Source organism: Pseudophryne corroboree, unplaced genomic scaffold (genome assembly GCF_028390025.1).
Source record: "Pseudophryne corroboree isolate aPseCor3 unplaced genomic scaffold, aPseCor3.hap2 scaffold_874, whole genome shotgun sequence".
In the NCBI taxonomy this organism is placed as follows: domain Eukaryota; kingdom Metazoa; phylum Chordata; class Amphibia; order Anura; family Myobatrachidae; genus Pseudophryne; species Pseudophryne corroboree.
The window spans coordinates 221019-235226 of record NW_026970453.1 but is presented as its reverse complement, the minus strand read 5'-3'; the positions used below and the strand labels follow the sequence as shown (position 1 = coordinate 235226).

The window sequence follows — 14208 nt, the reverse complement described above, 5'->3', positions numbered from 1 at the left end:
CTATATAAAATATTGATGTGTTTATCTCTCCTCCAGTCTGAGAGAAGAGGTGTTGTCCGGGCTCATAATTCTACAAGAGAGCCACCACTTGTCTGACCTGATGCAATATTTTACCTATGCATCACTTGTTATAAAACCTTGCCATATGTTCATTGTAGAACAAGTCTGAGTCTGTCAGTGTGTACCCACAAATAATTTTTCTGCTTATTATATGATTACGCTACAATTGTCACCAGGTGATGGATATTTAAACCAGATCTTTTTAAAATGTATTTTTTGGTATTCTCTGCTTTACACATACTGTATCTGAAAAATACTTTTCTTTTACAGTATGGTTACTGATTCCTGACCTAAGGAATAGATAAGAGATCTTATTACTTACGGTGCATACACATGGTGAGATATTGACTATCTCCGACTTTGCAATTTCTCTTAAACTCCTCCAGAACCCAGAAGCACCAATTTTGACTACGATATATGTAGCTTCAATTTTGACTAACTGCCAATTTTGAGTATACTTTATACTAGATAGTACACTATATAGTCAAGATTGACTTACCTGCACAGTGTATCCGACCCCGCAGGAGTGAGCATCATTATCAATGCCTAACAATGCGATTTACATTAACTTTCCCTGTGATCACAAGGCTAAATCTCACCATGGGGGTGATTCCGAGTTGTTCGCTCGCTAGCTGCTTTTAGCAGCATTGCACACGCTAGGCCGCCGCCCTCTGGGAGTGTATCTTCGCTTAGCAGAATTGTGAACGAAAGATTAGTAGAATTGCAAATAGAAAATTCTTAGCAGTTTCTGAGTAGCTCAAGACTTACTCCTACACTGCAATCAGCTCAGCCCGTTCGTTCCTGGTTTGACATCACAAATACGCCCTGCGTTCGGACAGCCACTCCCCCGTTTCTCCAGACACTCCCGCGTTTTATCTGGCACGCCTGCGTTTTTCCGCACACTCCCAGTAAACGGTCAGTTTTTCTGCCCAGAAACACCAACTTCCTGTCAATCACACTCCGATCACTTCAACAATGAAAATTCTTCATTTGGACGTGAGTAAATCTACTAAATTTTGAGCTAAAATACTTAGCACAGGTGCACTGTGTACCATGCACATGTGCATTTTCGCATTAATCGCTCCGTTGCGAAAATCGTCAACGAGCGAACAACTCGGAATGACCCCCCATGTGTACACACCTTTACAAAGAAATGTCTTCCTTCCAGTAGTCATACATACAGTATGTGCTGTATGTACATACAGATGTGTATATACATATCTGACCTAAGCAATATATGTGAGATCATGTTAATTATGGGCAGATATATGGTTATTATTAGCTTCTGACCCACAAAGAAATTTCCTAACATTGTGTCTCTGCTAATGGTCAGACATATGATCATTGCTGCACAGCCTCAACCCATTTAGGAGTGGGTTAGGTGAGATAATTGTCAATTGAGTAATTATAATCAGCAATATGATCACCTGACTAATTGGCTGTCCATCATGGGCATTATAAGACAGGAGGGAACCCGTGTAACCTCTGTTGTGGACCCCTCCTTTCTGACAGAAAGAATTCTCTGACATAAAACCAGAATCTACTACGCATGCGCAGGCCTCCCAAAACATAGCGCCCACACTTTATTCCCCCATCTCCAGTGCACATGCGCATATCACTCAGAAATGTTCAAGGCGGCCATTTTCCAAGTGATTTGTGCCCGCGTGCAGGACGCTGCTGGGGAATTCCGGAGGGGTAAGAATGTCTTTCTATGTTTTTCTGTTGTTGTTTTGTGTGACACGTGAGGTACTCTGTGTTTTTTAATGGAGAAATAAAAGTTAAAGTGACATTTTTACTAGTAGTATCCCTCATTTTCGGTGGCTTACTGCCCTAACAAAGAGAGTACTTTTCTATAAATCTGTACTATGGGCCTAATTCACACCTGATCGCATCAGCAAATTTGTTAGCTAATGGGCAGACACATGTGATGGTTGGGATCTCTCTGTATCATTGATATTCAGAGATCTCTGGGGGGCTTTATTTGCTTGAATCCATCCACATTAGGGACATAATCTTTATGTGAGAGTGGCCCACCTCTTGTACATGTAGCTGATGGGCAGCACTGATGGAGTAGTGGTTAGCATTACTGTCTCACAGCACTGAGGTCATGGGTTCAATTCCCACTATGGCCCGACTGTACCAACCAATATTAATATACACAAATCATTATTTTGTCAGAATCCTTCTATCAAACATGAACTGAGCAATAAGTGTGTGATCTTCCTGATATTCCCTTACCGTGCCTTTTTTCCATGTGATTTTTCCTGGTTCCAGATGGTAAACCTGGTCATCTTCAAAAGTGGTCAGGTGTTTTACATTAAACTCATAATAAAGGCCATTCTTGTATATAACCCAGTTTGCTAAAGACCACTTAGAGGGCAGATCTCCTCTCTCATTAAATATCATCTCTTCTCCAGTGGGATCTGTGTAATGGAGATTTTTCATGTAGTGTCGCTTTATAGGAAAACAAGAAAGAGGATGATAAATTAATAACATATACGTTGGTGGAGATAACTACATATGCACTTGCTTTGCTTGCAGCAGACATTGGGCTATAAACTGTAACACGTAATGATAATATTTCATGTAGTATAATAGTTGTTCTAACTATAAATGCAGAATTTGTGAGATATTGTGTCTTTCCTTTAGGGCCAGGAATGGTGTGTAATATATTATGTCCATTATTGGTAAATAGAGAGAACCAAGTGAGCTAAAAGCTACAATAAAGTAATCTCCATATTATTAAACTGTACTTACAGTTTAGGACACCACAAGTGGTAAAACAATAGATTTAAAAGTTGTAAAACAAGAGGGTAAAACAATAAGACAGTACTGGATATAACAATACAATATAATACAATAGACAAGTAACACATACAATAACACTACAAATCTCAACACAACCATAGATGCAAGGGGTGCTATGGTAATATTCAATGTAAGTTGAAACTTGTGCCTATTAATGTGGTCAGATAACAGGTCTAGATTACGTGAAGAAAAGAAAACAATGAAGGAGGTGGGTTTGGAGGAAGAAAGAACCAGGATGAGGTGTACAGTGTAATTGGTGAGCAAGAGACAGGAATCACGAATGGGAGAGTTGGAGAGTGCAATAGGGTATAGTAGACTAGATGGTGACATGGTGGACAAATATGCTTTTTATGAACTGGTGGGTTTTCGGCGCTTGCTTATAGCTAACCATGCTGGGGGATCGTCTGATCGAATGAAGGAGATTATTTTAATGGTATGGGCTGCATGGGAAAAATCTTGGATTCTAGATTGAGATGTGATATCCAGAGGGGAGGAAATGCAGTGATCATTGGATGACAGGAGAGGGCAAGAGGAAGTGTGTTAGGAGAAGAGGTTGGAGATGTAGGGAACAGTGAAGTTGGAAAGGGCCTTGTACATGATAGTGAGGCGTTTGAAGAGGATGCTGTATAGTAAGGGAAGCCAGTGAAGAGCTTGGCAGAGAGGTGAGGCAGATACCTATGGGAAGGCAGGAGAGATAAATAAGTCTAGCAGTAGCATTGAATATAAATTGGAGAGGAGCAAGATAGGTGCAGGGGAGTCCAGTTAGGAGAAGGTTGTAGTAGTGAAGGTGTATATGTACATGTATAATATGGGTGAGAAAGGGATGGGGAATGTACTGCTACTCAGGATGTGTTGATATACCAAGTAATTTTACTTATTTGTTGCCTTTATACAGATGTCTCCCACTTTGTTGTAGCTGCAGATGGCAGATTCATAGTGCTGCAATTGCATTCATCCGCAGCTGTCCGGCCCTTACTGAAAGTGAGTGGATAGTGGGTGTGGGCATATGGACACTCCTGCTATCCTATGAGTCACATGCTGCAACGCAACAATAGAGGGGGACACATCTGTATGTTATTGTCCACGGAAATTGAAAAAACAAAATTCCAGAGCAAATGGACGAAGTATAAGTCACAACCAAAAATCCCATCTTCATGCTGTTACTGTAGAGACAACTTACTATTTGTCTTATAGCAGACATATCAGATCTTCTCTTCCATTGTTTCATCTTCTGCACAGCGTGGGCCAGAGCATATACTGCCACATAGGAATAGTAAGGCTTTGTTTTCTTCATACCATGATATGATGGTAAAATAAGTCTTTTACCTGAACAGTTCACTGCAGAAAAATGATATACAAATTGATAATAATCATTTTTTATTGTATTTGAGGAAAGACAACGGAAAATCCAGAGCCAGATATCTTCCAATAGTGGATCATTTGGATGAGTAGATGGTACAATGTTGTTAATATTCTCATTAATGAGGGACATCTTTTTAGGGGACAATATGAAAATTAAACTACAATTTACTGGTTTAATGATGGCACGTTCCATATATATAATATCAGTCCCTGATTCATGCAGGATAAGAGTGATATTTTCATTTAAATTTTCTGATGCGTCAAAGAACTTTCCGAAATTCATAGAGAATAGGCCACAAATTATTATAACTCTAGCAGTTTGCTTCTCAATCTCAGTCATTTTCCTTCTGTTAATGTTGTCATCATTAGTTAGTTTGATGAGGAACTCAATGCAGATCCCATGTTTTGCCATCATTGTACTCAGCACCTGTAATTCCATGTCCCCGCTACCATCACCTGGTGTAATCACTCCAACCCAATTCCATCCGTAATGTAGCAGACACCTAACAATAGCTGTATAACGAACCCGATCATCTGGGACAATCCGGTAAAAGTTTGGATATAACTGTCTCTCATTTAGCACAGGGTCGGTGGTTCCATAATTTATCTGGGGAAACATAATATACTGGAAAATATTGTAAATGTATTTCAGATTTTATAAATTGCAAAAGTAAATGTGATGAGTGGAAAATGTTTAATAGAGTTCACACGTAGTGATTTACAGAATTACTACTTACCACCAAGAGGAGGTAATCATGGGGCAGTTTAAGGGACCCATTTATAAATTATTAGATCCCAGACCGGATAATTAGAATTTCTTCTCACAGCTATCACAACAATAAGAATCTCTATACTGCAGGGATGTATTTAGAAATACACCCAGGGACAGCGTCTCCATTACTGCGTGGCCCCAGTTTCCTACTCTACATTCCCGGTCATCAGATCATGCTTTCATGAGTGGCTATTACCATGGAGATCCCTCTCTCAGTAAAACCTGCAATATGTAGCTTATGGTCTACAATGGCTAATGCCATCTACAGAAGTACAAGCTCCAGAACGCTTCACATTGCAGAGTGTTATGATTCCCGTACTCCAGACCAGAGGAGATCTTATGGCAGAGGTCTGAGTACTGGGAAGATATGCTGGTTGTGGGAGCAGGAGAGCCTAGTAACCCCTGGCGCCCTAACTCCGTTGTCTCGCCCGTGTTATCAGAAATCCCCTGCGAGACTATGGTTGCTTGAGCCCATGGCAGCCGCGTTCGAAGGGCGGATTATGTCTGCCCAACCCCGATGCCCCCGCAGGTCTTAATGGGAGACAAAGGGAAATCCGAGACAGGGCGATAACAAGGGGCCCTCTGACTAAGCAACCAGGCCAGGGGTTACAAGCTAACTAACTTAAACCAAAGGTATGTGCGGACTAGCCGCCAGGGAAAAGGACAACCAAGGATCCACTGATCCGTTACTCCTATCCAGCACCGCTGGATACCAGAGTGGATCTGTGGGAGCGGAATCCTCCGCAAAAGCTCCAGAACACCAATAAACTAAATCATAAACAGTAAGCGGACAAGCCGCAACACACGGCTGCGCCGCGACTCACGAACACCACAGGATGTTAAAGGTGCTCGGTCAGACTCCAGGAAAAGATGACAAACTTCCGAGTACAGGATCACTGAGGACAGGAACAACCGGATTGAGCAGGACCGGAAACTCTCTGTAGCTGACACAGGCAAACAGGAAGCTATCACCGGCGTCTGTAAGAAGTCCTGAGAGTGCCTTTATTCAGGAACCCTCCAATCAGGACCCAGACAAGGTAATCTCAGGTAATGCCGTGCAGCTTGCATGCTGCACGGCCAGCACACCACAATGTAATTAGAACAGACCCAGCAACGGGGAACGCGGCCGAACGTGGCGTCCCCGTTGCTAATGTCAGAGCGGCTCCGTGCGCCCGGCGTCTAGCATTGCCAGGGAGCCGGCGGCTGTACGCGCACGGCGTCCCTGGTTGCTAGGCGCCGGGCCGCACCGACGAGCGGACCCCGGCGCCTAACACAGAGCTGGATAAACTGATACATTGCAGCTAACGCATTTGGAACCTGCAACAGATATCTGTTTACTCTAATGTACATCCTACTATAGAGTCTAATCCGGTAAAGTTATTCCCCAGAACTTGCTGTGACGCATGATGGAGATTGTTGCTTTACTGACCAAGATCACAGATCCTTTGGTAGGTTTTTGACATAGACAATGTGAGAAGTTAAATGCAAAATGATAACACAATGATTATGATAAAATGAGACATAAAAGCAAACACAGTGCACACCAATACCCCAGTATAATCCACCTAACAGAAACTAAACAGATGGAAACCTTATGTACAGTATCTGGGCTAACCTGCAGTCACAGCTCACTGGATCCTGCTTCTTACGTTATTGTCCTTCTGGCCCTGGCCCAGTGGGGTTGTGGTGCTCTGTTCACAAGAGAGTACCGGCCAGCATCTGCCTCTCCTGCTGCTGCAGGGACCATTGGTATCTCTTATTCCCTAGCTGCTACTACTGTGGCTCTGCTCTTGGTGACAGGCTGCCACAGCTCCTATAGGGACACATGCATCACTCCGTCTCTGAGTCACAGGACCATGTGCAGTAGTGTACTTATAATGGGTTCAGTGTGTGTGTTGCAGCCACAGGCCCCTGGGGTCATTGGGGCACACACTGCACACCCTGCACTCTTGTTTGTCAATATATATCCTCCAGAGTACTATGTCAGCAGCAGCACCACAGTAATCACTAGGAAAATGGAGCGACAGCCATTTTCCCAACATTTCAAGCATGTGCAGTAAGAAAATCTCTTGGAAAATGGCCGCCATGCCATTTTCCTGTAGACCTGCACATGCTCACTAGACTCTGGGACAGCGCTGGGGGCACAAGACAGAACCTGCACACAGGCCTCCTCTTCTCTTAATATCCCCCTGACCATGTGTAACAAATGTGACATCATGTTTGGCGGCAGAATCCAACACCCCTTTTTATAAAAGGAATTCTCTGATCACTGTATTTGTATTACAGTATGTTATAAGTACTTACCCAGCTCAGACAAGACAGGTTCCCAATCATTCTCATCTGGTTAAAGCTCAAATTTAATGTTCTCTCTTGAAGATAGCTAATCTGGAGCCTAGTGAACAACAGGACTACAATATACCTCTTGGAAATGTATAAATAAGTGACTACTGTACATAATGCTATAGTTTCCAAATAAAATACTGAGGATATCTTAGACATCTTAGATATATAATAGAATACTTAATAATGTTTTAACTATTTGATAGTAGAACCATCAATATTTGAATGATCTTTAAAATAGGATTATGATGACATACCAGATACTGAAAGCAAAGGTTCACATACTTTTTCCACTCACAGATATGTGATATTGGATCATTTTTTTCCCCTCAATAAAAATTTACCAGTGTCTACATTTGTATCTCATTTGTTTTATTTGGTTCTCTTTATCTACTTTTAGGACTTTAGAAAATTCAGAAGAGTTCACAATCATTCAAGCACCACTGTTTATAGGAAACAATGGGACTATTTATCGGACTTTAGAGCCGTATATCAATTCTTCTAATGTTTAAATGCATTCCCTGGATTTTTATTTTTTTTCTGCTTTTTATTGAAACATATGCATCAACACAAAATATTCAACCAGTAAATAATCCACATGCGTATCTGAGAATAAGGACAATGGATATTACAGTATATCTGAGGACTCATGCAGAGATGTAGCCATGCTCATCGTGCCTACATCTGCGTGGTGACAAGAAGCCCATCTAGGTCATATGTGCATCATAGACATGCACGTGCCAAATTTACATAAATGGGAGCATGTCTCTATGCTGGCGGGGCTAGGCGCCGGATCACCAAGCCATGCCATGAGTGCCCGCCTGCGATGTAGACGTGCTAGATGAGTGTGGCTACATCTGTAGTTCAACAAATAACAAAAGGCAAAAAATATAAAACATTACAGCAGAAATTTAGATAGAGGACAAACAATGGAAAAATTCTACCTAGCATGAGATGGAACTAAATGTAAACAAGCATTTAACACTCAGTGATAGAAAGATGCTCTGTTTCTTACACCATTCATTTATATCATTTTACTAAACATACAGTAACCTAGAGAAAGAAAGTTGTGTCTGCAGACTATGTTCTAAGAATAAACTGAGCAGTATTGTTAAATGCTAGAAAATGTGAGGATACAGTAAGTGTAAATTTATTATTAGAACAAGAAAATAGGAACAGGGTGCATAAAAACAAACATAAAGCATCTCTAAAATAACATAGTAACATAGTAACATAGAGATATATTTAATTGAAGTTGAAAGCTACCGTCTGTAGATGGCAGTTTTCGACATTTTAAGGTCGAATCGTGATTCGACCTACTCAATACAACCCAATTTTTTTTTAATTTGACTTGTTGAAAAGCACGTGGATCGGCAGAATAGCTGCCAATCCATGTGCTTGTGTCAAAAATGGGGCCAAAATTGACAGGATTTGGCCCCCTTTTCGACCATCTCAATCTGACATAAAAAAATGTTGGACTGAGATGTGAGACCCAGAGGAGGAGAGGGGGAGAGCCGCAGGGAGATGGGGGACAGCAGCGGGCATATAGGGGAGATCAGCGCTACCGCACAGCGCTGCAGCAGGATGTCACACAGCCGCGCAGCTCACGGTAGCTTCCACCCAGCTCCAACAAGTGAGGTCATGCTTGCTGGAGCTGGGTGGACACTGCCGTGAGGTTGAGTGGCTGTGTGACATCCTCCTGCAGCGCTACTGTATCGCTAATCTCCTCCGTCTGCCCACGGCGGTCCCCGCTGGTCTCCCCACGGCTCCCCATCCCCTCCTCCTCTGGGTCCCTCATCTCAATTCAACTTGAAAAAGTCGAATTGAGATGAGATTTGAATAGGAGTTGTCGGATCCATTCCGACAAATGCATGTCGGGATGGTTCCGACGCTAATTGAATATACCCCATAGTTTCTAAGGTTGAAAAAAAGACAATTGTCCATCGAGTTCAACCTATTTGTAGTCTCCTATGCAGGATTATTTGGGGCTAAAATTTTGGCTGATGCTGATGTCTGCTGTTGCGTTTTTATCCCTCTTTTTATAGTAACTATAGTGCGTGACTATGAACATAACCCTGAATATCCTTATCCATTAGGAATTTATCTAACCCATTCTTAGAGGTGTTGACTGAGTCCGCCATTACAACTCCCTCAGGCAGGGATTTCCAAGCACGTATTGTCCTTACCGTGAAAAAGCCTTTACGCCTTATTGTGCAGAATCTCCTCTCCTCTAACCTGAGCGGGTGTCTACGAGTCCTCTGTGCTGATCTAACCAAAAACAGGTCCCGTGCAAGCTCTGTGTATTGTCCCCTTATATATTTGTAGATGTTGATCATGTCCCCTCTTAGTCTCCTCTTTTCCAGTGTAAACATGCCTAGTCTTGCAAGCCTTTCCTCATATTCCAGCATCTCCATGCCCTTAATTAGTTTGGTCACCCGCCTCTGAACCTTTTCTAGCTCCAGGATATCCTTTTTGTAGTATGGTGCCCAGAATTGTACACAGTATTCAAGGTGTGGCCTCACTAGTGATTTATATAACGGGAGTATAACACTCTCGTGCCTTGCATCAATTCCCCATTTTATGCATGCTAATATCTTATTAGCATTCTTTGCTGCAATCCTACTTTGGGTACTGATGCTTAGTTTTATAACAATATTAAGGTGCCTTATACTGAAAAGAATAGTATAAAAGAGAATGGACAACAAAGCCTAATGCAGGACATGCACTGGCAGAAAAAAGTGTCAGACCTACAGACAAATTTTCTGACAGCATCAGATTTCTTGGCCATACACTGACTGATATTTCATTACAACACGCAGGTTTTTTTTGTCTGAATATCTACTGTCCTGTTGTGTTATTATTCCCTCAAAGGTAAAGGAAGATAGGGGGTAATTCCAAGTTGATCGCAGCAGGAAGTTTTTTAGCAGTTGGGCAAAACCATGTGCACTGCAGGGGGGGCAGATATAACATTTGCAGATAGAGTTAATTTGGGTGGGTTATTTTGTTTCTGTGCAGGGTAAATACTGGCTGCTTTATTTTTTGCCATGCGATTTAGATTTCAGTTTGAATACACCCCACCCAAATCTAATTCTCTCTGCACATGTTAAATCGGCCTCCCCTGCAGTGCACATGGTTTTGCCCAACTGCTAAAAAAAAACCTACTGCGATCAACTTGGAATTACCCCCATAGTGTTTGCATAAAAGCCTGGACTACAAAAGGGAAGTACTCCGTAGATGTGGATGAGTTTCAGCATGCTGCAAACACAATGGGCTCAATCCAAATAGATTCAAGACTGTGAATGTTTCTTGAAACTTTCAGACTTTGCATGAATGCACACACCCGAGAAATGAAAGATCTAAATTAGAAATTCCTCCGGGCAAGGGGGTGCAAATTTTCTACAAAATGCGATCTTGGGGACGGTCATGATAAAGTCGGGAGACCTTTCTGGACCCTAAAAAAGTTACTTAATTACCAGAATCATATAGAAGGCTGTTAGTGGGCATTAAGAAAGTACTGGAAGCTTTTAAAGAGTAAAATGGCTGATTTGTGCATTTTTATAAGTAAAAAAAAAAACATAAAAAGACTGCAAGTTTAATTTAATTATAAGGAAATTAATCTAAAAATGCAAAAAGGTGCTTTGAGGGTAATTTGAGATGATGGCTTGAAATGTAAAAAAAAATTGTAAACAAATTCTGAAAATCTATTATTTTTTGCAGAAATTACTTCCTTTAATTACATTTAGGGAACATTATATAATGAAAAAAATGGAGATATTTTGAGAATTTGAGCCCATTAATTTTTTTAGATTCCAATAATGACATGTAATTATTGGCACAATTGAGATAATTGAAACCGTCCAAATGCCTAATTAGTCAAAGGGGAAGGGGGTTGTCCAAGGGGGTCCTGAAGCAAGTCCCCAATATTTACCCTAACAGATACTGAGCTCACATGACAAACTTGTTACTTTATTATTGCAGTTTATCTGAGATTTGTAATTATTATCTTTGTGATTCACATATGTATAATAATAGAATTGCCTCCACATAATAATTATTATGAATAATTTTGAAGTGTGGCTTGATTCATTATTTTAGTAAAATACTACAGCTGTTAGTGATCTGCAATTAGGATCCTAGTGTAAATACTAGAAATGTTACAGAGCACTACACATTTACATCTGAGATTGCTGAGGGATAATACAACTAACTAGAAAATAACAGTGACATTTGGACCTCTTAGAATTTACATACACCAGTTACAGATATCCACATCTGCCAATTCTGTAAGGACATCTTGCTTAACATACTGTAACTGCATGGACTCATTTTCCAAGGACTGGTTCTATAAACTTCCTTTCAGTTAGTGAACTTGGGCTGAATATATTTTCATCTGTGTCTCACTTTGAGATTGCAAACACTTCTATTGGAGACTTTAGTATCTAGAAGTGCTATATTTGGATGCAGAACATCCACTTTGTCTATCTGTTGCTTTTTTGTTTTATGTGCTCACAATTGTGACAACCTTTTAAATTAATTAAATTTACTTTGTATATTTTTATCCATATAATAAGTGAGAAAGTGTGTGTCTGTTTGTTTGTCCTTTATGCCTGGCCAGAGTTTTGTACTTAGCTCCACCAAATTTGGTATTGGGGTGTAGTTTTACAGGATTAGATTTTGCCAAGGTATGAACATCGTCATATATACTATACAAACACTGTCACATCATCATGCATAAAACGAAAAGTTTAAAAGGGTGTTGGTAGCACCACCAACAGAATTATTAAACCAGTCACTAGCTACAGTAATAATTACAGAGGCCTGGAAAAGAAAAAACGTAGTACCACTGCACAAAAGTGGAAGCAAGGAAGAGGCAAGCAACTACCATCCACTAAGCCTTAAAATGGCCATACACTATACACTTATCTGGCAGATAATCTGTGTTTGGAATGAAAACCTGGTAATATATGAAAGCAACTGACAATCGACCATTTTCTACCAGACACTGAAAAATAGACAAAACCTGTTTGTGATTTAACCAATTTGTATAAATGACAGGTTTTGTCCATTTTCCAGTATTTAGGAGCAAATGATCGATTGTCAGTTGCTCTCATCCATTACCAGGTTTTCATTCCAACCACAGATTATCTGACAGATAATTGTGAAGTGTATGCCCCCCTTTACATCAGTAGTAGGGACATTGATAGAAACACTCCTAAAAGAAAGTTGTAGATTATCTCAAATCCAGCAATGTTAAGGATCACACACAGTATGGTTTTACTGGGAAGGTGATCATGTCAAACAAACCTAATTGACTTGTTTTACTAGATGAGTAATAGATAAAGGGGGACATAGATAATGTATGCGGTCAATAGATCCACAGTGTTTAGTTACATAGTCAATAGATGGACACCAAATGGTCGACATGCATTAGGACAACATTGTAAAAAAGGTAGATATGGTCATTAGACCAACCTATGATGGGCCAACAGTGTTTATTGATAGCTACGAAAAGTCGACAGGTTTATAGGGTTGACTTGACAAAAGTCAACACACATATGGTCAACATGATTTTTTTAAATTAATTCACTTTTTTCATCTTTTTCATACTTTAACATCCAAGTGGACTACAATTGGGAATAGTAACATGTGCCGAGCACAGCAGTAGTGGAGCAGGGCCACTTGCCCCATGCATGGTGAGCAAAAGAGCCATGCAAGGGGATGTGGTACACTAATTGGGGGTCCATGTGCTTAGACAGCAAAAATAGTGCCCAAAAAACAAGATTTTTCATGTAGACCTTCTAATGTGTCGAGCTTTTGTACCTATTGACCTTTTCTAGTATTAAATTTTCATAGGTCGACCATAAGATGTCGACCTAATGATTGTAGACCTTGTTACTGTAGATCTATTGATCCATAACCGTAGATGTAGCTTATCTAGACTTTAGTAAGGCTTCTGACACGTCTCCACATCACAGAATGCCTGGGATTGGAAACTAAAATGGTAAAATGGATAAGATCTTGGTTGCAGGATAGAAAGCAGAGTTTTAGTAAATTTAGTGCATGTACAGGAGAAATGTTACTAGTGGAGTACCCCAGGAATCTTCTTTCTCAAACACTTAATTAAACTGCAGCTGTTAATTCTGGGAACTGCAGAACAGCTGTTCTGTAAACTAGCACAATTCCACAATTCCATAATCCAAATCCAGAAAACAAACAGCACTTTTATAATTTCAGTTATATGCATCTTTAGTGGAATTTGTAATTCCATTCCTCCCAACATGACCCTCTCCAGGAGGGACAGAATGCTCTGCTCCTGGACTTCCCTCATAATTTATGATTGCCATCACCTGTGCTGAAACACCTTTCTTATCCATTAAACTGTTCAACACAGGTGCAGACAATCATAAATTAAGAGAAAAGTCCAGAAGCAGAGCATTGTGTCCCTCCTGGAGAGGGTCATGTTGTGAGGTATGTAATTTCCTTATATAATTTTAAAATATATAGCAATGTTTCTCTGCACAACTCTTAGAAAGTGTGGTATGTCCCAGGATTATTTGTATTCCAATATGCTCCAGACGTGAATCATAAAAAAACAAAGTAATTTATTAAAACAGCATAGTCTTTTTCAAAATGTAAAAAGGACAAAAGAACTTCTGTCCAACAATAAACAGAGTTCTGCGGTAATTGCTTCATATAGAAAATTATCTCAAGTTTACACATGTGTGCCTATATCATCATCATCTTATGTAAATAATAAAATATAAAGCCATATTTACACAAAGCACAGAAAATGGTGTTTGGACTCAGTATTGCAATTAGGGTACTGGTTTCCTTATATTAATATATTATCCATGTTAATATAATTT

General features: G+C 40.3%; 1 protein-coding gene across 1 annotated transcript in view; it reads right to left on the bottom strand.

Annotated features, from left to right (window-relative positions):
• The window catches only part of LOC135043679 (vomeronasal type-2 receptor 26-like), a 75672-nt gene that overhangs the window by 18044 nt on the left and 43420 nt on the right, over window positions 1-14208 (bottom strand). Inside the window, exons 4-5 of the mRNA XM_063955145.1 lie at window positions 4049-4837; window positions 2299-2514 (exon numbers count right to left, since the gene is read on the bottom strand). Of these exons, the coding sequence (XP_063811215.1) occupies window positions 2299-2514; window positions 4049-4837 (1005 nt within the window). The remainder of the gene's footprint in view (window positions 1-2298; window positions 2515-4048; window positions 4838-14208) is intronic.